The sequence below is a fragment of the Anomalospiza imberbis genome, chromosome 3, assembly GCF_031753505.1.
Source record: "Anomalospiza imberbis isolate Cuckoo-Finch-1a 21T00152 chromosome 3, ASM3175350v1, whole genome shotgun sequence".
NCBI lineage: Eukaryota > Metazoa > Chordata > Aves > Passeriformes > Viduidae > Anomalospiza > Anomalospiza imberbis.
In genome coordinates, this window is record NC_089683.1 from 90220613 (window position 1) to 90248044 (window position 27432).

Consider the following 27432-nt stretch of genomic DNA (forward strand, 5'->3'; position numbering starts at 1 on the left):
TTTCCTAGTTAGGGTGGTTTACCAGTGTAGCATGAAGTTGTACACCTTCGTTTAAGTTCATCTGGTTATGAAGGCTCAGTTAAAATTGGAAAAGAATTTAAATTGGATCTAGACACCTTGAATGAATTATTCCCAACGTCAAATTTATCATGATGCCTCCATGGTGATATTTACATCTATGTTATCACCTATACTATTTTCAATGCATGCTGGATATTTTAGAGAGCAAATAAAAGATAAGAACAGTGTGAAAACCCAAACAATTTTAATTGTACTCATAGCAAAAAAGCAAGCATATTTAATACAATGGGACAGAGAATCTAGATGCTCTAGTGCAGAGCATCTAATGGGAACAGCAAATAGCTTAGGCACACACAGTTCCCAATGATTGTATTAGTTTTGGTTTAAAGTTTTGATAGATGAAAAGGAAAAAGCAACTATTATGGAGGAGAAGAATATATTGTATTTTGTGATGTATCATATTGTGATGATGCAGAAGGTGTTCCATATGTTGATTAGGATCCATGTGGATTTAAAAGTTAAAAAGAAAATCCAGTAGTCACAGTTATTATGTATATGGCTAGATGGAGGAAAGGACACATTCGGGACCTGTGCAGAAATCAAACAGGTCTAGATGAACAGTTTCAGACTTAATATTTAAGCAAAGTCCTAAGTGTCTGAATAAAACAGGTAGGATATGTTTCTTGGAGTCTCTGTGTACTGTTGGATTCTGAGACTGATAATTAAAACTGATACTGCTTATTGAAAATTTTGAGACTAGCTGAAAGGTGTGACTTGAAAAGTGTCATTATGCTTCTGCTGGACTTCTGTTTCATTGCAGTTATCCTCAGTTGTTCCTCTTTAATTACAAGAGCCAGAAATCTCTTTTTAAACGAGAAAGTGTGTCTCTTATTACTTGACTGCTGGAAACAAGGTTTAAAAATCTAAAACAAATATTCGTGTAAAAACGGAGAATTTGCTCTGGTTTAGTCATTTGTAGTATTAGCTATAAGTGTCTTCTTGATTATATGTTTGAATTTTAAGGCCGTCATGAATTAAACAAGCTTTCTGAATTGTTACAAGTGACAGTTGTCAGGAAGACAGGGCATGGCCCATCTTGGACACTTGTACTAGTTTAGACTTTAGAACAGCAGGCAGTGGGATAGGCTTCCAAGGGCCACCTTTTCCACTGGGGATAGGAGGTATGGAGACCTAGAGCTTCTGACATCACGTAAGCTCAGGGTCAGCCTCCACTTCATTTCTCTCCTAGCTCGTGCTCCCCATCCTCTCTGAACATTTTTGTCATCCTGCCTTAATAGCTAGACTACTTTACCCTGCCCTCTGAAGGTTAGAAAATAGGCTTTGAATTGTTACTCTTCTCCTTGCTGGATACCATGCTGTGAAAACAAAATTCAGTGAGAAAATCAGAAAGGAAAGAAAAGGGAAGTCAGGGTGCTGCAGGTTGAGGTGTATCTGGGAAGGCTGGGAGGAGAAAGATTTTTCAATTCCAGTTTGTCCCACGTTTGGACCTGTGTATACTTTTACAAAAGAAGGTAGCTGAAGGATCTGTGTCCCTGGATTTGTATTGACCCAGCTGTGGCAAGGGGGCATGGTTATATAGGAGAGGTAAGGAGGAGTGGAGTCAAACTCGGAGTGGATATCCTCCAGCCTTGACAAGTGGGTCTGTGTGGGTAGGACTGCTGGATATGGTTGTATTACTGCTCATGCAGCATTCAGAAGTCTCAGCTTTTCTGTGCTGACAGTTGGGTATTTAGAGGCTGTTGAGGAGTAAAATTCATTCACTGAAATTCCTGCTTCCACTGGGATTTTTTTTTTTTTTACTTGTCTTAAATTAGTGTCATGAGTTTCACCTGACAAAAAGAACTTGTTTTACTCTGTGCTGAATTTCCAACAGAAAAAAAAAAACAATTTTGCTATACTAGAGTCAAAAGAGACCAGGTGGACAAGTGCTGTGAGTGAGTTATGTGCAGTGTGGGCAGCAGGCTGGGCACTGGAGCACATAGAGCAGGCTGATCAAGGTCACTCGTGGCCCTTCATATGGCACATCTGGGAGCAGGGTGCGCAGCTCTGAGCTTTAGTCCTTTACTTTTCTCCAGCATCCAATCCCTTTCTCACAGCTTGAGCAACAGAGGGACAGAAGCTGTGCTTTTGCAACATGCATTAAATATGGTGGTGTCAGCTTAGGCCGGGAAAGGTGAGGTTGTGTTGGAGGTGACGCAGGCAGACATAGCTAGGATTTTGAGTCCTGCCTCATAGCCAGGATTTTGAGTTGCTGCCTTGCAGTGTCCCTTGAGGGAGAAGAGCAAGATTAAACCTGCTGATGCTACCAGACACTTTCATTTCTCTGATGTGACACAGTCCAGGGGTGGACAGGATCCTCCTTCCGAAGGAGAGAGACAAATTTGGAGAAACACATGTTAAATCAATATGGTTACCCTCCTGTAAATGGTGCCTACTTTTAACACAAACGATTTTGGATGTTTCACTGATCAGATTTTGCTTCTTCTTACCATTTTTTAATTTGAAGGGAGGTGAGGACATGAACTATGAGTGTCTCAGAAAATTGGGCCACAAGCCCTTACACTTGTTTGTGCTAGTGAATGAGCATGTGCACACGTGTGCAACGTGCATACACAGACTTGGATGTTTTGTATGCACAGGATCTCAATTATTTTGCTATTTGAATCACAGAGCATGTTGTCTTGATGTACTGTCAGTTTTGGTTTCTGCCCTTTGGAATAAAGTTCAAAATATTAAAGAAATAACACGCAATATACTAGTAGCTAGAATAGTCATAGTGCCTGAGGGGAAAAAGGGATGGTGATTAATCAGCTTCACAAATGTCCAGGAAAAAACCTCAACTCCTCCTAACCAAACCCTGAAATGGTGCACTTTTAAAAGGGATTCTTCTAAATTTTGTTTCTGAGGTTTTCTGGCTATCCTGGAGAGAGAAGTAGGTCCTGTTTGGGAAGCAGCATGCAAGCTCTACAGTCTGAGTGCCAGGGGAATGTGTGGTCCCAGTTGCTCTTTGGAGAATCACCCTGGGCTACGTGGTAAAACAACTACATCTGAATTAATTATTGATAATTCTTTAACATCAAATGTGAGGATCTGTTTGGAGTATTGCTTCCCACTTAAGAGTTGAAATAGTTCTAGTAGATGTATTCTTCTTAAATGTTGCTTTTCTGGTCTTACCAGTTTGCTTGGACAGCAGTAAGAGCTGCAGAAGCTGGTGCAGGTTCTGCCCATCCCTGGTTTGGTTCTGGAGGGCCAAGGCAGGAGCTAAGGGGGCACTAACAGATATTTGAAGCCACACTGAAGCTTTGGTCAGAATACCAAATTTTGCAGAATTTGGGATGTTGTGCTCCATGGTTTTAATCCAACAGGGACCAGGCTAGATCTGACTCTAGATAAAATATTAAATGAAAAGAACAAGCCACCTTCCACTCCCAAAATCTTTTGATTTGTATTCTGTATCAGAAAAAAAAGCACTGAGCAGTGCGTGACTGATGCAGGGCAGGCTCAGGATTAATTTAGGATAAACAGGATGCCTGTTGCACTTAATTTAGAAATTCTAAGGCAGAAAATGCTTTTGAGTGCAGCTAACATCTTCTCATCTGCAAATGTCACAATCAAGACAAAGCAAAAGATACTGTGGCAAATTCTGCAGTTCACAGTCCTGACAGTCAGAACCTCCTATTACAGTGAGGGAGACTTCTGCTTGTATCACGGCTGCCTGGGATGCAGGATTTCAGAGTGGCATTAATAAAAATAATGCAGTAAATACACAATTTCAAAAGTCCTGCAGAGCATGCAGCAAACGCTGGTGGTTTGAACTGGGTGAAGTTGTCAAAGGTTGCTTTGCTCCTCAGAGCCTGGCAGTAGCTCCAGTGAAATGTGATGCCATTGGTTTTCAGCAAAGGTTTCTTTCTGCAGGGCTGCAAACAGAGATCAGCTGCTACTGTGTATACACAACTAGGGAGCAAATCAAGCAGCACATTTAAGCAGCCTTTTTAACCCTGAGACTTTCCAAGATTTCTTCTTCACGCAGGAAGTTTCCTTTATATTGTCAGCAGTAGCACTTTGCTCATGTAATGAGATCAGAGCTAGGATCACTGCTGCACAGTAGAAAGACTTCCTTAAGACATTTGTCCTTGAAACTGCACCAAACTCTTGGAAGAACCCAGAACCTGTAAGTATGTATGATATAGGCAGCAATAGCACGGTGCAAAGCTGCAATCAACCATTATACGATATCCGATTAGCAGAGCAGGAGGGATTTCTTTTTTCGGATGTTATGTTACATTCATTTTCAGTTTGTTCTAAGGAAACAAATCAATTCGGGCTTCTGATACAGTGACTTTGCAGTAGATGAGCTGGTAGTAATATGTTTGATTTAACTATTTGTTGCTGACATGTAGCTTGTGGGACAAATATTGTAGCCATCAAACTGTTAAGAACTTTTATTATGTTTTTAGGCATTTTTAAGGGATTTGGGGGTCCATCTTGCAAATAAGTTTCTGCTTTGCTCTTTGATTTTGGCAACCCCACCCTACGCCAAACTATAAATAACAAGGCAAACGGAATTAGTCCATATTGTTCTTAGGTGGCAATAAAATATATTTGTTTGCAGGCTTAATTTAGTCGTTAACAATGTTGCTCTGTTTGGGGTGTTTTTTGTCTTAATTGGATTCTACTCAAGGCTGTCTATTTTGTGTTTTACTATCTTGTCTGTGTCTGTTTAAGTTACTTTGACGGGACTGCAGTCTGGTTAAACCTGTATTTAAGCACTATTTATATTCTGAGCACATTTCTGGTGAAATAAGTGTTTGAGAATTTTGTTTTTTTTAAACCCTTGAACAGTATAGTTGTATTCGCAGTGAGCGCCAGAGGAGGCACAACATGGATGAATGTCAGACATAGACCTCATAACCCAAGCCTTCCCTGTACTAAGTCTGACCCAAACGTGTCCACTTTGGCAACTGCAATTAATAAATGCCTTGAGCTCCCTTTCAATAAATTTTTCATACACAGCGATACTTCTGCTTATCAGATTAATTTCTCCCAGGTTAGCCTGATTGATAGCTGGACTGTGATTTCTTAAGAGCTTTCTCCATGAAACCCCACTGAAGAGCTGCATTCCATTTAACCAGTGAATGTAAAAACTGGTAACCATGGATTCAGCCACCACTAACTGTCGAGAGCAATGACTTGTTGTAAACAATACAAATGAGCCAGGATAGCAGAAGCAACCAGACATGAAATTATTTTAATAGAAATTACGGTAAAGGTCATGTGATACTGTATTGGCTTGAATTCAGTGTTAAAGGGAAAGTATTTTGGTTTTTCAGGTTTGATTTAAATGCACATCTCCACTGGCTTCATGTCCGTGTAAGACCTCCAGAAGGGCAAATGAAACAGTTCTTCAGAAAAGCCTCTGCTTAATTGTACATTGTGACTTAGGCCCTGATCCTGAAAGTGTATGAATAGCTACAGTATGTGAATAATCAGTGGGATTATTCCATATGAAAAATTAAGTATGTTTGTAGGATTCAGACCTTTTAAGATAAGTTAGTAAGAAAAAATATATATTCTAAGGATATAATAACCTGTCACTGAAGGTAAATAATGGAAATGCAGGTTATACTGATGGTGTGTGGTTTGACTGGAGATTTTTGTTTGCTTGTTTCAATAACATGAAAAGAAGTTATATCTATCCCTTTGTTTTTAAATGTTATGGCTTTAATTTCTCATCCAATGTGCCTCAAATCCTTTTCCTAATTTATAGCCTCTCTTATGGAAAACTGGTAAACCATGGTGTCAGCTATTATAATATAGCATGATGATAGGCACATGCAGATCGCATGAGCAGTCGTGTGTCTTGTCTCAGGAATTTCCATCTCTACAAAATCTTTGCTGACTCCCAGCTGTCACATGGCTGTCACTCACAAATTCTGACCATAACCAAATCCTCCTTGCCCGGGCATGCGCTCACCAAACCTCTCTATGTACCCATAGACACAGGCACCAATGTCACTGCTTAAGCACTTTCTCTGCATAAATGTGTCTCTCCTCCAAACCTGCTGCATTCCACTAATGTTTTTCCCATAATTTTTTTCCTGGGTGCTGCTTCCTTGATGTGCTTGTCCTTTGTAAGGAGGAACCTGGAATAGGAATAGTAGTCAGTAAGAAATTAAAACAAAATTAACTTTATGCATTATTTTATATAACATTTCAAATTGGTGTGAATTTAAATTCACAACTTTCATGGCCCCCTAAACTTCTTCAAGAAAATTAACCCTTTCTATTCTGTAGACAGAATACTGTCGCCTTGCAGTGTACTGGTTTACTGTTTTGTGTATTTATGTTTTGTGACATCTATATTATTTGGAAAACTTAGATTGTGAGAGTCCTAGGCTGGAACTTTGGTTATTTTTATTTTTCTAGGTTAATTCTATATTTCATATGTGTCACATACATCTCTTTTTTTTTTTACTAGAAATTTTGATTTATATATTTTTCAACCAGAAGTATTTCAAACAATTCTCATCAGTCTCTTACAGCTGACCAGTATCAGCCAAGCACGGGTTGCCACTAAAATGCATAGATAGATGCAGGAGAAATCCTGCTCTCCCTATTTTTCTGAGCTGCCTTGCCAGACCAGGGGGGCAATTGCTTCTGTGGGTCGGGAAGGTGAGATTTAGTTTATACATAGATTAACATCAGGCAAAAATAGACTGACTTCTGTTGAAAATACATACTTTTGAGAATTAAAGGGAAACCATTTAAATAGGAATATCTGGGGGGGAAGAATGCCAAATTGCAAAATATTTTCTGTTGTTTGACTTTGTCCATGTTAAGAGTGTATTGGCATCCTCCTATATATCAGACCTGTCAGTATATTAACATTTTACCAAAAGGGAGGAGGTGGCTGGACAAGAAAGATACCACCTTGACTTTGCGTCTTTATCCTGGAAAGAATCCAGAACCAAAAGTAAAATGCAGGTGAAAGCACAGTGAGACTCCAGACCAATGTCCAAGTAAATCAGGGAAACCACACTGGCCTCCTTACCGTGAGCTGATTACAAAGCATCAGTAATTCCTTCAGCCCTTGAAAACCAAGTGGGAGCTTTATCAATCTTTGAGCCTGCCAGAGGAAACCATGTTTCAGGGGAGGGGATAATGCAGTGTTCAGGAAGGAATGAGTGCACCATGACTCCACGGACTTCAGTGACATGGGAGAATGGGTAATTTTCCTCTGCTTAAAGTATCTTTGGCACCTTTGCTATCTGTGACATACATGCTTATTCTACTCTCCTCTATTTTGCATTGAATACTGATTTCATAATGCAAAATTTGCAGGAGTTAGTGAGTGAGCTGCCAGAACTCTTGGCCCATCTGCAGATGATAGGAAGAACTGGGAAGCATGTCCCTTTGTTTCTCCCATGGTTTATAAAGGTCAGATGCTGGTTGATGGGCAGCTGCAGGAAAGTTTTCATTTGAAGCAGAGCTCTGGGAAGATGTATTTGAATCCCCAAAATGGAGACCTCAGTGTTTTAACCATAGAGGAATCTTAGTGATTGCAGTCGGTTAAATGTTGCAGTGCATACCTGGGATCTGGCAGAAATATTTACCATTAAAATAATTAATTATATCTATTTTGTAATAACAGTAATATAGAATAGTAACATTAAATTGTATTTTATTGTTGTAATTCTATTCTACTTATATGCCACAATCACTTTTATCAATAAGATAGTTTGTATATGAAAATATCATATTTGCAGTCCTTTCAACTAAATTCAAGGGGAGTAAGTACAGGCACCTTTAAAAAATTAAAAATGGATTTGTGATACAGAGATCCAAGATGTAGGGAGTGTAGGGTAAACTGTTATCCACATCCACTCACACTTTACTTCATGGTTGAGACAGCCAACAGCACTGCAGGTAAGTGAGAAATAAATTGGTAACTTTTGCCAGATGGTTTCCTGGCTATTAGAAACTGGACTGAAACTACTTAATTCCATGGAGCATGGTAAACTAGTTGGTCACTGAATAACAGAATATCGTTCTTTGAATTATTAACCCTTTGTAAACATTACAGTGTTTTATAAATTTCTCCTCCTTTCTAGTTGTGCCTCTTAAGTGCTGTGAGTAAGAGAGGTGTTTTTTTGAACACTTCTGTAGTCATTTTGTCTTTTGAATATTTCCAAATGTGCTTCTTCCCACAAGCTATTGAAGACCCATGATTTATGGGTTATAATGTTCTCCAGGTCAGCATAACTGTCATAGGGTCTAAACTCAGGACTGTGATCTGTATCAGCTGCATTAACTTTCCATTAACTTTCCATGACTAGAACGTGTCTTTGATTATTCTGCATGATTCCTTTGTACAAAATAAGGTCGTTCTCTATGTAGTTTAGTTTTAACAGAACTAGACTGTCACTGACCATCAGCTTTTGCATGCATAGACTCTCTCCTTTCTGGCAAGGCTTTAGGCCCAGATCCACAAAAGGATTAGATGCCTTAAGTGGGACTTAAGTGGGATTTAGGCATTGAAAGCCCACACTGAGATCCTCAATATCCCCACTGAACTGCCACCTAACCTTAGAAGTTGCCTAACCTGTGTGAGTGCCTATGTTTTCAATATCCAGTTTTCCCAGGTGGCCAAAGATCATCTTTGGATGTTCTCAAGCACTTCCATCCTGACAAGGTTGAGCCTCTCTGCTCCCATTTTCCCCCCTCACATCCCAGCGGACTTCAGAAACCGCAAAGTCTTGTTGCAAAACGGTGGATTTCTGTGTGTGATATCTCTCACTTTCTCCAGCTGTGTCCTTGAAGGAAAGGACCCTCCAGTAGGTTTCTTTCAGGAGCAGCCTGGGAACCTTGAAAAAGGTACTGAAACGAAAAAATTTGAGTATCACTGCTTAAAAATGGAGCTCCTAGACGTGAAGCGGGGCTGCTTCATGATGAGTGTGGCCTTGGCTTTCTGCTGCTGGCAGCATTGGATTGTTCTTGTTCTGTGATGACCGCTCCTGAGTTGGGTGGCACAGGAGGCACAGGAATGACTAGCAGGGCTGAGGGCTCCATGGCACAGGAACAGCACCTGAAAGCTGGGTACTGGGATGTGAAATTAACATTGCTCCCAGAGGTTTTCTTGGAGAATCCTGGCCCTGGTGTTTTGTAACAGCAGTATTTGGAGGAAGAGCTCCTTTCTGTAAGAAGTCACTTAGGGTTTTACCTGAGTGTGATACATGGTGGATATTTTGTTTTTTGAAAGCCAGGCTTATTGGGGTGTTCCATGTGCACACCTAGATAATAATAACCACTTTTTTTAGGGCTTCAGTCTCAAGCATTTCTGGAGCTGTGGCAGGATTGATAGCTGTCTCGCTCTGCAGAGGCCAAAGCAAATGTCTTGTTAGTAGCAGAGTAAGTGGTCCTGTGCCATCACTTATTTCTCAGCTGTACTCGTGACATTTCATGTGTTCTCAGCCATGTCTGTTGTCTGTTTAAATCCTGCTAGTTCCTTGATTTATCAATTTTCTGTAGACTTCTGTTCGAGTACTCCCAAATGCTATCCTATTTCAAATAGATGCATCCTTATCAGCAAATAGTCTTTCATCAATACCTTTAACTCTTTCCCATAACTGTGCATATGTCCATTTTGACCTTTTCTTCTTTAAAATACTGATTTTTAATTTTTTTTTTAATGGGGACAGTATTTAGGAAATCTCTTAGAATTTCTCCTGAATCATTCTGTCTTTTTGTGACAAAGTACCTTTTATCCACATTATTAGATAGGCATATTTTTCTTTTTCTCTTTTCTTATTTTTTTGCCTGAGAGAGAGAATTCTTCTCAGGGAATCCCTAGTTTATTAATTTGTTAAAGATAGCCAGACTGTGTGCAATCTTAATATTATTTCTTGCTGCTTTTGACTTATGGACCTGTGTACAGTGTTGAAAACAGAAATACAGAATGTAGAAAATATTTGTATAGATGTATGGCCTAGAAATTATAAAAGCACAAAAAAGATATATTTGTAAATTTAGAAACTGCAATCATGAAAAGCCTATATACAATGAATAAACTTAACATGTAATGACAAGTGCAGTGTATGCTCCTTAAAAAGCCTAGAAGTGTTTATATACAGGTAGGTAAAATTTGTATGACTATCTATGATAATGACACCTTAATAGCTAAGGATATTATTAATGTATTTTTAAAACTGATACAGAGAGCTCTATTATTTTCAAGGAGAGTATATGTTGTAAATTAACCTGTAACTTTCAGTCTTCTCACTTTGTGTTTTCAGAATGGCATGCTTGAATTATTATACATTTATTTTGGCATTTTAGTGCACCCAAACATTGTGAGCATTAGTTCATCATATATCACGAACGTATGACTATTGTATGGAACCAATTTTAGGTATAGGAAGTTCAGCAAGTATTGTGCTTTGGTGGCTGCCAGATCACTTGCATGCTTGCTAAATCCTATGCACAGTGCTTCCGTTTGCTGGGTTACTCATTGAGCTTTTAATAGTCAACTTAATTTTAGTTAAGGTTCAGTTTAGTAACTCTTGCAATTAGTGGAAAATATTGCCAGCATTCATCTGGTAAACCATATTACTTGTGAAAGGCACACACGGGGTATGTGCGGAGGTAAAAGATAACCGATCGATTCTGGTGGATCCCAGCATGACTGGCCTTTAAGGGTAAATTACAGAACATTTTAATCATGGGGGTAACCTTGCAGAAAATGGAATCTCGAGTTTGCATGTAGGAGGAAGTTTGGTCTCCCTTGCTCACTGTTGCTTCCCAGCGCTGACAGTGGCTCCGTGCGTGGGGTCCCTGGCTCTTGTCAGGCCATGGGTTTCACATCAATGCCAGTGAGGTGCCACTCCTGAGATGGGCTTGGAGCCCTCAGAAGAGCAAGGGTTCCTATTTTGGGGCAAGCTTTTGAGCCCCGTCTTGCTTGTTTGCTTTTCCTTTCTGAAAACAACTGAGCTATCGGAGGTAAGTCTGCTGCTTGACTCTTCTGAGGCAGTTTTATGGGTTGTTTAATGGGTACAGGTAGAGGACCCAGGTGAGATTTTCTTGCCCTCATATAAATGGAGATATGATTTCAGCTAGCCTGTTAGTGTCCTGAGAAATGAAATACTGGGGACAATAACTCAAGTAGCTAAGAAATAACTTGGAAATAAAGGCAAAGGCATAACAACCAAATGCGGCAAGAGAGTGTCACTTCTTTTTTGACAAATGAATAGGTTAAAATGGATGCATTCATCTGATGTTACTGGAAAACGAAAGCCATGTGTTCCTACAGGATGGACACTACAAGGACAGTTACAGCAGTGTCTTGCCCTGTCAGTGATGCTCATGTCTGATCTGGGATTTCTCAGATCCATAAATACCCAAAATGCATGTCTTTGACAGAATAAGTAGAAATTGTGTAACAGAGGAAGCACAAGGGCAAATGCTGTCTTTATCATAATTGTGTCTCTTGCTCAGAAGTAAATGCCAGTTACTTCTGAGTGGAGAGAAATTCAGGAGTGCATGTCTCAATCCAGTCTATTGGGCTACAAGCCACTGTCTTGAACCTGTATTGTGTGTGCAGGGTCCTAACCCAGTTAGAGATACACTAGTGTAAATAAAGGTAATGATATTTTTTTTTGCCTTAGAAACCTGGGGTAGAAAAGTGGAGACTGTTGATAGGCCTCCTATTGAGTTGGGTGAAGACGAGACAGCATAAAACTCTGATTTTTAGAAGGATGTAGGTAAGTGAAGATCTCTTTGCATATGAAATCACTCCCCAGCTGTATGGAAAAGCATAAAAGATAATGTCTTGGCATCGTTGAGATCAGTGGGAATCAATCTGGATATCACTGTAGGTTCTGCACCCTTGGGTGCTGCTCTTGCCAGTGGCAGAAGCCCCAGCGGAATCCTCACCATTGTGTTAGGTTTGATCTTTACAGGAAAGGTATCACTGCTGGTAATATTGTGGAGTAAAAAATTACTGCCAAAGACAGGGGATTTAAAGCTTTCTGGTTTATATTTTGACCCTGTTATTCTGAGGGATACCAGTATAGAAATTGAAACATCCTTGAGGCTTTTTGCAAAGGAGGGCAAGAATGTTGTGTTTCCCCATTTTTTTTCCAGTTACAGGAAACTGAGGATCAAGGTTTTGGATGCTAATCACAAGAGGCCTTGAAAAAGGAAAAAATAGCAATAGCTACCTTAGAAGAATATTTGTTTGTAAAGTTATGTGAACTCCTTGGCAGAAAGGAGCCATAAGAAGTTCCAGGCGGTTATTCCTCGGTGACAGAAGTCTGTATTTAGGCTTCTGTTAGTCTTTTATTTATAACAAAACCTTTGAATATCATTTCCAAGATGTTCAGCTATCAGAAACAAAGGACAGAGGGTAGGTCATGAGTCTGCAAATAAGTGTGAGGTGTTAGCTTAACCTACCAGGTGAAAGAAAAGTCAGTATAGCAACTGCATGAACACTTCAAAGCATGCACCTAGTTTGCTGCACTAACTTAATTATCCCTGCTATAGATATGTTTGACAAACATATCTATAGCCCAGATCCTGTTACTTCGCACTGGGAAATATCAGAAGGCTTCTGTTTAGTTGCCAGTTGACTGAATCCTTCCTCCTACTTTCTTGCATTAGTCTTTTCAAGGACTTTGTCTACCTCTTTACTGATCTGATGAACAGAAACTTACCTCTCTTTCTGTTTAATGGTGGAAAATATTGTAAGATAGAGAATGATGCACACTGATGGGATGGGTGTAAAATGATTTTTAAGCAAGTCTGATGAGGATTTAATCCTATTTTAATCAAATACTGCCTGAACCATCCAAAAATAAGCTTTTATCATCCATGCTGAATCAACCGTATTCTGGTGTCAGCACTATTTCTAAGCAAGCATCTTGCTTCCTCTGTGTAATAGTACAGGGTGTTTTTGAGCATCCTGGTGTTGTCAACTTTCTCCGCAAACAGTGAGATGTGAAATGTAAAGAGACTGGAGTACCACAGCTCTTCCATCGCACAGAAACACAAGCCAGTGCCCTGTTCTTTGACACTAAAACGTGCCCTGCTGTTGGCAAGCTGTGGGATTTAATAGGCAAAGACCATGGGGAAGTTCTCAGCTTTTTAGTCTTTCTGCTTCTGTAAAGTCTGTTACACAGGGAGGTACAGTTTTTAAACGTGGTCATTTTTAATTCCTGTCCCTGGAGTCTGGCTGACAGATTGGGAGTGCGGAGGACGGGAGTGGGCTGAAAAGACAAGCTGGAAACACAGGATGTATACATACATTAAAATGGAGCAAAACAAAAATAAGCTAACTTAGGTGAACACAGATGGGATCTGTTTCAGGGCCACTCTTAACACCTGTTTTAAATGGCCTGTGGTGAAAATCATTAGCTTAAAAAGATGCTATTTATGTCTTCCCTGAACTGAGTTTACACAAACAGCAACGGTTCCAACTGGAGAGATTGGAGATAAAATTTTGGTAGTTTTTTTTTCTTTTCTTTGGCTTTTTTTTTTTTTTTTTGTCTCAACAATAGTATTTTCACTGCAAGCCTGAAAAACCCCAACAAAATAAAAAAACGTTGACAAGTATTTGTTTTGATACACCACTTATATTAGCTACGGCCCTTGATCAGAAGCCCATAGGCATTGATGTATGCAAAATATAAGTTGTTCAACAAATATTTAAAAATCTGACCTCGATCCTCAGCCTTTTGAGGTGTTACTGTTGATTCCCACTTTTGTAGCAAAGACCAGAACTTGTTGACAGAAGCTCTCTGATTTGAGAGTGCAGGTTGACATAGGAATGTTTTATCAACTGACTTAGCTCTCCATGCTGATTTTGACAGGTCATGCTCAAAGTAAGATTTTGAGCTTTCCAAGTATTTCTGCTCCATGTTGGCATTTGAATTTTGTTATGAAACACTCCTTCTGTGATAATTTCTGCAAGCTTGTCTCTTGTGGAGAAAGGCATTGACTTTTCCCTAGTTCTACAAAATTCTTCATGGTTTTATCTTTGTTTCCTCTATCATCATATTTTTTTTTCTTGATGATTGTTAAACCTACTTTTTCCTTGTTTCAAGGTTTTGAGAAGAGGCATTTATAGCTTGATTATTGACTACATTCCTACTGTAACTGAAAGGAGGACTGCATCTTGCATAAGTATTACTAGCACATGTAGTAGTAGTTAAGAGTAAGATAGGTGCATGGTCTGCTGTTACTTTTATACACAGAATGTTTGAAACAATATATTAAAAACAATCAGTGCATAGGGAATTAAGGAAAAGCTATTCCTTTAATGCACATCTTCATCTCTCCATGCCAGCTGCAAGAGAATTGTGGTCATACTTGGAGGTGGTGATGCAGTCTAATGGAAAGAGCAAATGCCTAGGAGTAGCATGCAATCTGGCTCTTCCCAGTCTGCACACCTTTGTAAAGTATTTTGAGATTTCTGGATGATGCAAAGAGCTAAATATTATTTAAGCGTGCTTAGTTAGATAGTAGGCTTTAGTCTGTATTATTTTTGTTTTGTGTATTACATGAATAGAGTGGGAAACTTCTAGGAGAATCTTTTGTTCTTGGATACTGCACTTCGCTTTGGCCTCTCTTTTTCTGGCTTAATTTTATTGGGTGTTACAGAATACAGAGCAAAAGTAAAGAATACAGAGCAAAGAATATTTGAGCAATGAGGAGGTGTATAAATAGCAAACATATTGAACTGTGAACAAGAACTGTTTTTTTGGATGCCTCTGGAAGAGTGATGACCCTCTCGCTGTGTTACTGTGGGGAAGTGACAGGTGCATGCTGTCCCGTGATTGTCCACGTAACTGGTACTTCTTCAGTGTCCAGCAATGTACTCCCTATCCTGTTTTGCTAAAAGGCCACTTATCTAAACAGTGACAGGAGACCAAAGGGTAACTTCAGAGCCTCATAGATGACAGATCTGTATTTATGGCTTTAATAGTTTACATGCAACTCAAAATCATAACCTATAGGACAGCACTTCCAAACTTCCACCATCATAGAGGGACTTTTCCTGCTATGCATTGTCATGGCTGCAGCAGACCTCTTTTCTATCTGGACTGTGCACAGAAGACCTGTACAGTAGCTCAGGCAGCATGAGCTGCCCAAATACTCAGTTTGCTCTTCCCTCTGGGATGAGGGCAACAGGCTGGATTTTTCCATATTGACATGTAATACCTCAATTAGTACAAGAAACATGCAATGTAGCTGAAGAACCTTGCTCTGAGTAATCATCTGTAACTGCAAGTGAAGATTTCTAAAAGCAGATCAGTAATCTGGAAAATTTGTATATATTTTGTTAAAGGAAGTCTCTGAGCCACAAACAGATGGATGTTGGGAAGAGTAGTCTGGGAAATTGTCACTATACCCCTTCTCCATGACCTTCACTAAGCATCTGCTGTTTGCCATGGGCCTGGACAAGCCAGTCAGCCTAAGTAGCCCTTTGGTTTCACCTGCTGGGGCCATTCTAGGTGCAGCAGGGCACAGATGACTGTGAATATATCTGCGTGCGTATGTGCAGGGATGGCTGAGTGGACATTCACTGGGGAGTATACAGCAGTGTAACTGCAGCACATCATAATCCCTTTTCTGGTACTTCGTCTTATTTTCATGCTTTTTTTGCAATGCTCTTGACTGTTTAAAGACCAGCATATTCAACAAGCTCATTTACCCTTTGTTCTCTGTGTGTCTCCTGTAGTGAGAACCTAAACTGCTGCAATTCCAGCCCTGTGTATGCAATTCAGTGTGTATGGTTACCAAAATGCCATGGACTTCTTATATTATTATTATTGTTGTTGTTGTTTTGTTGTTGTTGCTGTTGTTATTATTTTGTTTAATTTACTTATTGGCTAAGAAGCTGTAAAAATAAGGCTGGGCTGTGACAAAAAGATGATGCTAAAACTGATGCTAAATAGTCTCTTACCACATCAGAAATGGAGATGGGATCCTTGCAGAGCAGTTTTTAATGTCTTAAAAAGGGGGGGGGGGTGACACTTCCCTTTGGTGTGGAATGTGAACATTGCCTTTGTGAATGGCAGAATATGATGTTATCCTGAGGCACAGTGATTTCACCTGCTGATTTTTAAGGGACTGTCCCACCTCTGAAGCCTAGGGGCTTCTATAGAATATTATTTAGTAATTCAAACCCTCCTTGTCTTCAAAATATCCTTGTCTACAGTATCTACAAAGTCTACAGAGGCTTGATGCATGATGAATTTTTTTTATCAAGCACCTGCTTTCTTTGCCTAGCTCAGTTATGCAGCAAGGTTGTTTTTATAGTATTAAGAAGTGAGCAATATATTCCATATGCCACCAAGCTTTGTAAAGAATCCTGCTGATGACAATTTCACAGCTGCTGAGAAATAGGGCAAGCCTTCCCTATAAAGTGACAGTAAGGAAAAGAATATCTATTCCATTCGTATTGGCCATGCATCCTCCCCAACTTTTTCCCTCTTGAAGGAAAATGTTAGCCTTTCTGAACTATGGAACAACAGATGGTGACAGAAACCAATTTCTACTGCAAAGCCATTTGGTCCGGAAGTATCAAAAAATGTTTTGGAATTGTGAAAATGAATTCTTGGCTGCAGGGCTACCGGCAGCCTACTAGAAATGAGACATGAAGCAACCACTTCACAAACGTGAGAGCCTGCTTAGCCTGGAGAGAAATGGCTTTGGTCAAACATTTTGGAAATTAGGAACTTTATATGCGTAGGGTCTGAACTTCAGAAGTGTTCTGAGTATTACGGATGTTATACAGATTCAGTTCTTAATTTCTGGTCACTGGTTGCTTGACCAGCTACCAAGAAAGTAGCCTTCAAAATATGCAGAATGACCTCCAGCTGAGACAAGCTTAATATAGCTCCTCCTGGCCTAGTCAGGTGGAACCTTCCCTTTTGGCTCAGCTGATTTGCTGCCCACAGACCATGAAAGTCCCAGGGATCTGGTAATGTACAGGGACACAAAATTAATGCAGAAACAGCACAGGCCACTCTACTCTCGGGTTGTGTTTAGTAGGTTGTGTGTGTCTGTAAGTTGCTGGATGCAGCAGGTTCGTTTGGCGATTCCCGTATCTGATCAAATGCGTCTCCTTGGAGAGCAGTTTGAGAAGAAGAATTTGTTTATTTTTTGGAAGTGCATCATAGTTGTCTGTCTGTGCCATTAACTCTCTGAAATAAACAGCAACGTGTTTTTTCCCTCAAAATTTCTGTAGTGAGTCTTAGCCACTCTATAGAAAAGGCTTGAGAGAACTCCCCATACATGTGGAACATAAATGATAGTAGCTGAGCCATCTTGTTTTATCTGTTCTGTTACAAATGTATACCAAATTGTATTGTAATGTCGTGTCACCAGCAACACAGAGCAGATGGAAGTATCTTTCCACATATTGACTCATGTTACTCTGATAACAGGAGTTTGTTTCTCTCCTTCTGTTAAGCTGCTAGCCTCTGGCAAGGGATGCAAGCCTTAGTGAGGAGAACTTTACCAATAATGTTCAAGTGACCATCTGATTAAAATATACTGTCATTGGCCAGTATAGTTGGCCTGCACCAACAACTGTTTGGAGTAGCCAGTTCTATTTCTTATGTCTGTGTAAGGTAAATTAAACCAGGTAGTGTTGTTCTAGGTTGAGGAGACCTTGAGGAATTAACCCTCGAGGAAGTAGATATTTGGATTTTGTAAGGATCCATTCAAGGCCCCAGTATTGGGTCCTTTGGAGACTAATCCCAATAAAGCAAGTGCCAGGTCTCTGAACTGTATGTTCTTACAGAAAAGTGGCAACTCCCTGAACACGGGTTGCAGATGCTATGTGTTAGCTACCAAAATTATGATTTGCAAAGCACCAGGAAAATCCTGACAGATAAAATAACTATAGGTGTGCCGCCGTGAGCATCTGAAAAGTAGGTATCTTCTGTATTTCTGTTTGTGGTGAGTGGTATTTGACTTGATGAGAGCACTGTTCTCAGATTGAAAACACATGAAGCTGAAGTTAAAAGGGAGTCAGTGTAATCATTAACTGACTCACCTTCTAGATGTGACAAGTAATGAACCATTCTAAACTTGCCTGGAGCTTTCTTTGGGACAATACCCACAGGGAAAACCCTCTTACGCTCAAGTGAAGCATTATCAAATGGGCCCTCTATTTTCCCCAAATGCCAGCTCTTTTCTGTGTTATCTCTAACCACCTGAGGACATATAACTGCTGATCTCAGCATCCCAGCCAACATTTGTATCTTTGGGGCTCGAGTACGGGATAGTAAAATCCCCAACACAGCCGTTTTTACAAAAATTGCATATGCTTTTTGTTTGTTTGTTCTTTTCTTATTAGCCTGCTCCCACAATGGGGAAGTGTTTTAACTGCCCGTGCTGGGATTTTCATGTTAGCAAACCTCTTTAACTAGCATTTGGCTCTTTCCACTTTCTTACTTTGATTTGGATGACTGCCTGAAGCACCTGCTAATGGCCTGAAGCGTTGGAGCCGAAATTTGCAGTTTGTGTCCCAGCTCACTGTGTTTTGTTACCTGCCTTCTGGAGCACCTGCTCCGTGGTCTGGTCTCAAGAGCCTGCTTTTTACCTGCTGACAGCAGCACTCCTCAGAGCTATGCCTCTTCTCAGCTTTGTCCTGCACTTTGTCCTGCTCTCCGTACTCCCTGCTTCAGCTTTACCCAGATCTTCAGGGCGACATCAACATGTCCTGCGTGTTCTAGTGCTTGAGGGAAAAATTGTTCCCCCTGGTACTTGGGAACAAAGGTGATAGCCAGGTAAATTGGTGATTGTGGTCATCCTAAAATCTTTGCCATGGCATTCACCAGCAGAGTTTTTGAGTTTTTAAAAATAGGTTTTATAGGGAAATTGTGAACTAGGCCAGCTGGCTGAAATCAGCTTGTAGGTCAGCAGAGGTCAGAAGCCACCTGGCAATTCAGTGTTCAGGAAACATAGGAAAAAACGTGCCCACTTAACAGAGAGGGACCAAAAGAAACTCAAAAGACCTGAGGAACACTTCTCTTTTCTCCTCCTGCTCCCGCTGCCTTTTGAGGATCTGCATGCTTTTCCATGAGGTTGCTGGTTATGCCTACACGTAGGGAAGGCTGTTAGAAGTAGCTCTTTAGGCTGTGTGAGAAAATCCTCCTCCCTCTCAAGGGGCAAAGCTAATGGAGGATTTCAGGGGTAGCAACTTCCAACAGGGAATTTTCTTTTCATTCTATGTTGGGAAGCATTCATTTTTTTCCCAAGAGTATTGGTCTGTGCCAAGAGTATTGTTTACATAGACGTTCCCTTTCCAAAAAGATGGTTTTCTTTCTGTGTTAGAAGGATGCTGTTAACATCAGCAGAAGAACTCAAGTATTGGCTTCCTGCTGGTCCCCTTCGTGACAGGGCCATCCTCTTCCCCAGTGAGCTGTATTCCTTAATACAGCCACACTGTGCCCCCCACCCACCTTCCACATTGGTACTGTGTGGGGTTTTCCCCAGGAACTGTCTCCCTGAGAGCCTGGCCTGCACACTTGAGGCTTGTTCATACCAGAGACATCTGCTCTTGCAGAACTGGGCAGGGCAAGGATTGATTTTTTTTTTTTTCCTTCTTGCTTTCCTTTGGTTGCCTCAAAATAACCCTAATTAATTTTGTGGAGAGTTTAGTGTGCTCCCATCATGGGACTGCTCTTTGTGCAGATCTCTTGCATGCTATATTTAGGTATGGTTTTTGGAACACCATGTGACCCGAATCAGATAACTTCTGAACTACTAATCATGTCTTTGACACTGACTCCCTCCGTGGCTTTGGGGCATTTTATGGTTGTTTTCTTACATACAGAATGAAAACAGATATACTCATCTGCCTTCTGAGCTTCTGCCAGGGTTAACAAATATTTAAGACACTGGTTTAAACTAAATTTGATTTTATTGTTTCTACTGTTATCTTAGTTTTATTGTTTCTTAGATGTTTGCCTATATACAATAATTTGTTACTATCTTATTTTTCCTTAATGGATGCCCCTATTCCACCATTTTAAAAGAAATTAGTTTCTTCTGTGTTGTAGGTGAAAATGGGGCAGAAAGATAAAAGCTAAATGCCCTCATTTCCTGCCCCACACAAATTTTCTTCCTATGTTTGTTAGTTGATTGATCCATGGAGATGAAAAGCCCAAAACGTTGACCTGAACTATTTCCCCTTGTACTAGCTACATCCCTTTTTTAACATGGGAAGTTAGTTATCTGCTTGGTTTTTTCCTAATTTTTCGAGTTGTGCATTCTGACTTGTATCCTGTCCTCTTGCACTGCTCGAGGCCACTCCAGCCCTGGAGGAAGCTGAGCTCCCTTTGGCTCCACATGCTGCATGGCTGGGGTTTGGAGGTGGTCCATTTCAAGGGATCATCTCTTTGTTGTTCATGTCCGTAATTGCTGCTTTTTGTGTCTTGGGTACTTCTGCGGGGAGCTGGACTACTGGGATTTCTTCTGGCTTCACCTTTTTTGCCATAACCCTTTAAGACCTTTTCACAGGCAAACAAATCAAAAGACCTGTTTGGCCTTTCAGTGATAGGAAAGGAGCTCAGTATGACCAGGTGGCTAGTCAGATAAAGAAGAGGAGAAATTATGGCAATGCTTCCCATCCTTTAGGAAGTAGTGAACAGAGAGGAAGCGGATTCTTCCTTATTTAAGTTTCATTTATTGTCTAATTATAAATAGTAGCTTCCCCACCGCCCTGCTTTTTAGTTCCTTCTGAATTAAATCCTTTGCCCAAGTGCTTATTCTTTCCCTCCTGCAATGGCAGTAAAAAGCAAAGTAATACATAAGCTAAAAATTCAGCTTTGAGAAAAAGGCTGATAATGAAATATCTGCCAAAGACTCTGTAATATGTGTCTGTCAGGAAAAAAGCAAATATTCTTATATTTGAATCTCTGAAATGTAACTGCACCAGACTAGTTGGGGAAAATTTGTTTGAAGATGTATTACGTTCCACGATCAAATGGAAAAAATGGCACCTGTCATCATATTTAGAAAACAGCTGGGTAAGATGGCCAAGTGCCATAGTCTCTTTTCACATGGCCTTTATGCTGAAACCATCCAAGCTCCATTCTCAGCAACTGGAGAAACCCTGTGCCTTTAAATGGTTACAGAAACATCTACTTAGGGGCCAGCTCTTATTGCAGCAAAGCGTGCTTCTGATGCTTCTAATTAGCAGTTAATGGATTATACTTTACTTTTATAACCAACCCAGCAGGCACTCTTCTATAGTATTTTTCAGCTATTTTTGGTAGAAGATATATGCAATTGTGCTGCTCTTCATGCTTTCATTTGGAACATGCAGAAAATATTAGAAATAATGCACTATCTGAGATTATTCTACCACTCAAATGCTTAATTTAAGTCCGATGATGCATTTTCTAAATTCCTTATGCATTTCCTAATTTCCTATTTTCTTTCATCTAATATCTTACAAAAGGTAATGGGTTAATTGCCCTAACTGATCTAGACTTTGATGCAGAATCTCCTAAATACATACTTATTGTTAATTAAAATATTTATATACCCAGTGAAAATCCTGTTTTTTAGACACACAAACACAGCTCCAATATGTATTCATTTAGGAAAAAAAAAATTTTCTAGGTGAGTCCAGTATGGGTACATTCAGAAGTTTAGATGGGCTTAGTAGAATCTAATGATTTTTATCCTTGCTTGGAATTAAAATAGCAATGAGGTTAGTAGCATTAAAGATTTGCAATGCTGCATGTGTGTGTGTGCCCATACACATATATATGTGTATATATTGTATAACACAATATCCACAGTATGTATACCAACTTGGGCATGTGAATATAATTCTGTGTTTAATAAAGTAAATTTTCATAGGTTTTAGTTGGAAGTTTATACTCCCTCAGGGAATTACTTTGATGTCAGTTTTTAGCGGGAAACCTCGTTTGCTGAGACTCTTTTAGAACCTGCTCTGTTCACTCGGGCCACGCTTCCAGTAGGACAAGGTCTAACGTTGGTTAAACTGGAACAGGAGAGGGAGCTCTCACAGCACTGGCCAGGAGAGGGGAGGATGAGGTACCCAAGCCTAGTAAAAGAAGGTTAGAGGTCACTAGCTGCAGGTGAGATGCACCATCACTCTGTTCCTAATTACTGTGGTCCCTTCACCAAAGTGGCTTCTCCATCCCTTACTTATGTCACAAAAAAAAAAAAAAAAAAAAAAAAAAAAAAAAAAAAGAAATGGAATGGGCTTAAAAAGACAGGGCATGGCTTAAGAGAGAAGCAGTTACAGGTTAGTTGATGAGAAGCTCAATAAAACCCATCAATGTGCTTTTGCATCCCAGAAAGCCAGCCATATCCTGGGCTGCAGCAGGAGCAGCATGGTGGGCAGGTTGTGGGAGGGGATTCTTCCCCTCTCCTCTGCTCTGGTGAGACCCCACCTGGAGTGCTGTATCCAGCTATGGAGTTCCCAGCACAGGAGGAATGTAAACCCATTGGAGTGAGTCTGGAGGAAGCCACAAAGATGCTCAGAGGGCTGGAGCCCTTCTCCTATGCAGAGAGAAGCTGGGGTTGTTCAGCCTGGAGAAGAGAAGGCCCTGAGGAGATTTTATAGTCTCCAATACCTAAAAGTGACATGTAACGAATGGGGACACATTTTTTAGCAGGATATAATGATAAGACAAGGGAAAATGGCTTTGAACTGGCAGAGGGCAGGTTAAGATTAGAAATTAGGGAAAAACTTTTACTCTGAGGATGGTGAGACACTGGAACATGTTGCCAAGAGAAGTTGGATGCTTCAGCCCTGGCAGTTTTCAAGGCTGGGTTGGATGGTACTTAGAGCAGCCTGGTGTAGTGGAAGCTGTCCCTGCCCATCAGAGTGGGGTTGGAACTACATGACCATTAAGGTCCCTTCCAACCCAACCTATTCCATTATTTTATGGTATTATGACTTGCAGCAAAGGAAGTGCCACCTGCAAGACTCCTGCTTGGAAAGCACTGCACTTGCTGGGTACAAGACTGTACAGCACTAAACTGATATGGTCATGTTTGTTGAATGCAGTGAATTTCAAAAGGTCCTCCAGAAAAAAATATTTTTACGCTATTATTTTTACAGAGCAAAGGCTAAAAAGAAAAGGAAGGGAAATAAAAGGAAAGGTTGGATAGTGGTTATTATGAGAAATAGCTCCCTGACTGTTAAGAGACATGACCAACTTACTTTCTGTCCTGGTTCTTGAAGAGGATGGGTTTGGACTTTTCCTCTGTCTTGTAACATCCCAGTGGAGTAGGAGGAGGCTGGCTGTGCAGGGGATGAAGAGCTGTTTTTTCCCTGCCCCTCGCAGTGCCTGTCTATGCTGTAGATGAGGAACAGAGGGATATTTGCTGGGCAGGGCCAGTCCCACCTTGTTCTTGGAGCAGGTCCTCACTGTTTAGTTCACGTTCCTTTCCATTTTCTTCAGGACAGTGCAGCAGGAGACTACCCCATTCTCGAATCAAGGCCTCTCTGCAATTGTTTCATGTTTGCTCACTTGTAATCAGCAGAAGCTATTCTGACACGCTCAAATGTTCTGTTATATTTCCTTTAAGAAAAAATGAGATTAATGAATCTTTTTTCTTTTCCCCTTAGAAGAGCTCCCTCTCCCTTAGCTCTGCTTTTTCCCTAAACTTCTGCAAGGGTAAAGTCCATCTTTGTGCCTGCACTATCTTGTCATAGTGCTCTGTAAATAGTGTATGAGGGCTGCAGGATTTGCCTTTTCTCAGCCTCTGTCTGAAGTGTTGGTCAGAGCACATGGGTCCTTAGAGCTGCATTTCTGACCTCCACATCAGAGTAGTGAAGACAAGTCTGAGACACCTCAAGTTCAGTGGCAGCATCCTGAGATCTCCATCAGCCAGAGCTCTGGGGTTGCCCTTCTGAGTTTCCTCTCTCAGCAGTTTTGTGCCAGGCAAGCCGAGCTTTGCAGTAGTTGAGGTTATTGAGGAGAATTTCATCCAGAAGAGTAAGGCTCCCTCGAGCAGAGTTTGGTTTGAGTTCTCAGAAGGTCAGCGTAGGAAGCTCCCCATAAAAGCTGAACTTTGATGTTGTCAGCCAAGACAGATTCAGAAGATTTGGGAACATTTCTTTTACCTCTTTATAATTATGTGAAACGAGGGAGACCTGTGAATAGGGTATTTTTAGATTGTACTTTCACATATACAGTATCATAGTATGACAGCAAATTAAAATTCTTATCAAATCTTTTTTTTTTTTTTTTTTAGAAATGTAACTCATAGTGGAAAGTTTGATAAAGAGCAGTATGCAGCTTGGGACTGGAATTCTGCTGTTGTTACTAAATGAAACATCACTAGTTGCTCTCATTTAGATGAACACTTTTGGAAGTGCTTTTTTTTTTTTTTAAGGCTAGCAGATTGGACTTCTAATTTTAACTCCTAGGGTTTATAATTAGAAACATTTCCAAACTTGTTTACAAACACCTGCACTTGACAGTATGTGTTTGCAATTTTAGAAGGACTCACTTGTCACTTCCAGTGGGGGTTGAGAGGGCATCTGAGTTCTTTGTGTTTGTACAGTTAGTTTCAGGACACTGGAACAAAAGTGCATTTTTAAAAATAAGGGTATGAGAATGTGATGTTTTGTGAGGGGGTTGCATGCAAACAGGCCTTATTGTGTAGTTGTGGATTATTTCAAAGTCAGTAGGATTGATTGTTAGTGGTCATTTGGAGCAAGATCTGAACTGACACCCAAAGGAGAAATTCCAAGAACTAATTTTAGCAGTTGAGCTTCTCAATTGGAAAAGATGCTTTACAGGTGTTCTGTTTTTTTTCTGTACTTAAGACATATTACTTTCTTGCCAATTGTCCTTAAGAAGTTATTCAGAAAGAGTTTTAAATAACTTTTGAAAAAATGATTGCATTGTTATTTCATATGAATTTGGAAGTGAGTTGCTGAGTGTACAGTGAATGGTGGAGCATGGCTCTCCTTGCTCCTGAGTGGGATGTGTGTGTTAAACAAGTCTGTATGCAAATTGTTTGCAGTGTGGTGAGTATCATACTATGTTACTCACTGGTCAAGTGTATAATCAGATTAGAAGTGATCAAACTAATTTACCAAAATGAAAAAAAAAATCCTTTGGCACTTTACATCTGACTTTTAGCTGCATCACATAGGTTAACAATGTTGCTTATCAATTTCTAGTGTAATGGGAAAGGTTATTGTTGCTAAAAATTGATGGTGCGTGGGAGGGTGCCAGGAAGAACCCTCCAAATATGCTTCAAGGGTACAGCTGAACCAGAAGTAGTCAAAACAGACTTAAGCAGTAGTGGCATAAGGTGTCCTATTGATTGCCTAATGCTCATGTTGTTCCTAATTAGTATGAAAAACTCTGGTTAATTAGACCAGCCTGTTTGGCTGTTGTGTCCTCTACCAGGAACCATGGTCTTAGAGAAACTCCAATATAGAAGAGGATAAAGAAGCCACACAGCAGAATGATTTTTACTTTCTGCTCTTTTGGTGTCCATAAAAGCATGGACCTGGATCCATTTGAGGAATCCACATTGATGTCAAAGGATCATGTCCTCAGAGGCACTTACTCTATCAGTTTCACTGAGAGTGGATATGAGTGGAGTTAGGTACCTAAATACCTTTGTGTTTGCTTGTTCTTTGAAGGCAAACCTGCAGTGTGCAGCCTGTATGTTGTGCTTGACCCCTCTGCAGGGCACACAGCATCGCTCACTGGGGGCTCTTCCAAAGCAATTGCTCAAAAGTAAACAAACAGATAATTACATAAAGCTTTTGGAGTATGATGCGCAGGTCTGAAGAATTAGGTTTTGCCTTCTGTAAACCAGCTATGCCTCATATCTGTGTTTCTGAATTCCTTTAAGAAGTAGTTTTAACAAGCATTCATTTTCTGTAGCAAACAGGCTTTAAAAAGTTTTTTACTTTTGAAACAAGTAGGCTAGCTAAAATTATGATGTTACTTAGATACTGCACAGCATAATTTCTTAGCTGCAATTAATAAATTATGTTGTAACCATGTTAGGCTGTTACCATGTTTGAAAATAACTTCAAACAGAGCTTAGAAGCTCTGGTGTTGTCAGGGTCCCAGTTCATCAGAGTTAGAAATACACGACATTTTAGAAATGGCTCATGATTCAAATATGATCATAGAAATTGGACTTAAGTGGAATTTAATGCTACTTCTTGCTTAACTAGAAATTTCTCTTTTTATGATGAATTCTGACTGGAAATAGCACTTTCATAACTGATCTATTGAGAAAAATGCCAGTGTTTCCAGTTTTCCTCTATTTTGGTTTGCTCATGTCTGCTCTATGCCTACTTTCTTAAGTGTTAATATGTTTCCAAAAAGAGGAGGCTTGAAAGGAAGATCTATGCAAGTGTATAGAGATCCATTGATCCAGCAATGCCTTGGAAATAGGCAAAAACCTCTTTGATATCAGAAGTCTTGACTGACCATGAGGTTAGTGAGAAGATTTCTCAGATGTACCTGATATGAAAAGAACACCTCTATGGAATATTTGTAGAGTTATCTAACCTGCATGGGCCTGACCAGTTCTTCAATGTGAATGTTTGGTGTACAAGTAAAGTGATCTGTTCTCAGTATGATCTGCCTAGTTCTTACAGGGAAACTGCATGGAAAATTCTTTCTTTGGGGGCATTTAAAATGATACTATCTTCCTCAGGAAGTGGTAATTAAAGTAAATACAGGTGTCATGAAAATGGGCTTCAGAGTTCTGCTTTGGTTCTTATAAAAAATAACTCTTCAGGTAAAATCATTGCTCCTCACAAAAAATCCCATGGTATGATTGAATATTTTGAGCCACAGCATGCACAGTGTACCAGAATAATCTGGGAATTGAATTAATATCCAGGTAACTGGGCATATGAAGGTATGTCATATACCATCACATACCACAAGAGAGGACTCTCGAGGAGGCAATATCTGGTTATAGTTAGAAATCAGCTGTGGATATAAGGGGACAGCTTATATATTGACAGAGGGAGTTCATGTAGGTTCCCAGCCCATGAAGTCCCAGTTACGGTTGCATCCCCAGGGCTGGAGCAGATTGCAAATCCCAGAGATGCAAATTCTTTGCCTGCATGGTACATAGCTATAGACTGGTCTTTGGAAGTCCGTAAATAGGTGTAAAAACATGCATTTTCCATAGAAGTAATGATCTTAAAGAGGGACTATGACTATTACAATGACCTATTGCAAATTATCTGTAACTTAAATTTTTGCTTTTATGTTTTACATATGTTTTATGTGAGCAGCTTTTTCATATTTCTTCAGTAATTCCATGCCATAAAAATTTGTGGGTTTTCTTTTTAAAGAAACTGTTACAAGCCAGTTGTACTTGAGCTGAAGGGTTACCCAG

The 27432-nt window shown here is 40.1% G+C and overlaps 1 protein-coding gene across 24 annotated transcripts in view; it reads left to right on the top strand.

The window, feature by feature from the left end:
• The window catches only part of ESRRG (estrogen related receptor gamma), a 372308-nt gene that overhangs the window by 6069 nt on the left and 338807 nt on the right, over positions 1 to 27432 (top strand). For 3 of the 24 annotated variants that reach the window (XM_068185637.1, XM_068185636.1, XM_068185635.1), the window contains exon 1: positions 4015 to 4213. The exons of 19 other annotated variants lie outside the window; for them this stretch is intronic. In XM_068185637.1, the coding sequence (XP_068041738.1) occupies positions 4116 to 4213 (98 nt within the window). In that variant the 5' untranslated portion in view covers positions 4015 to 4115. Of the gene's footprint in view, positions 1 to 3973; positions 4214 to 27432 lie in introns of those variants that run through there. 2 more of the 24 variants (XM_068185664.1, XM_068185638.1) reach the window with 1 other exon arrangement.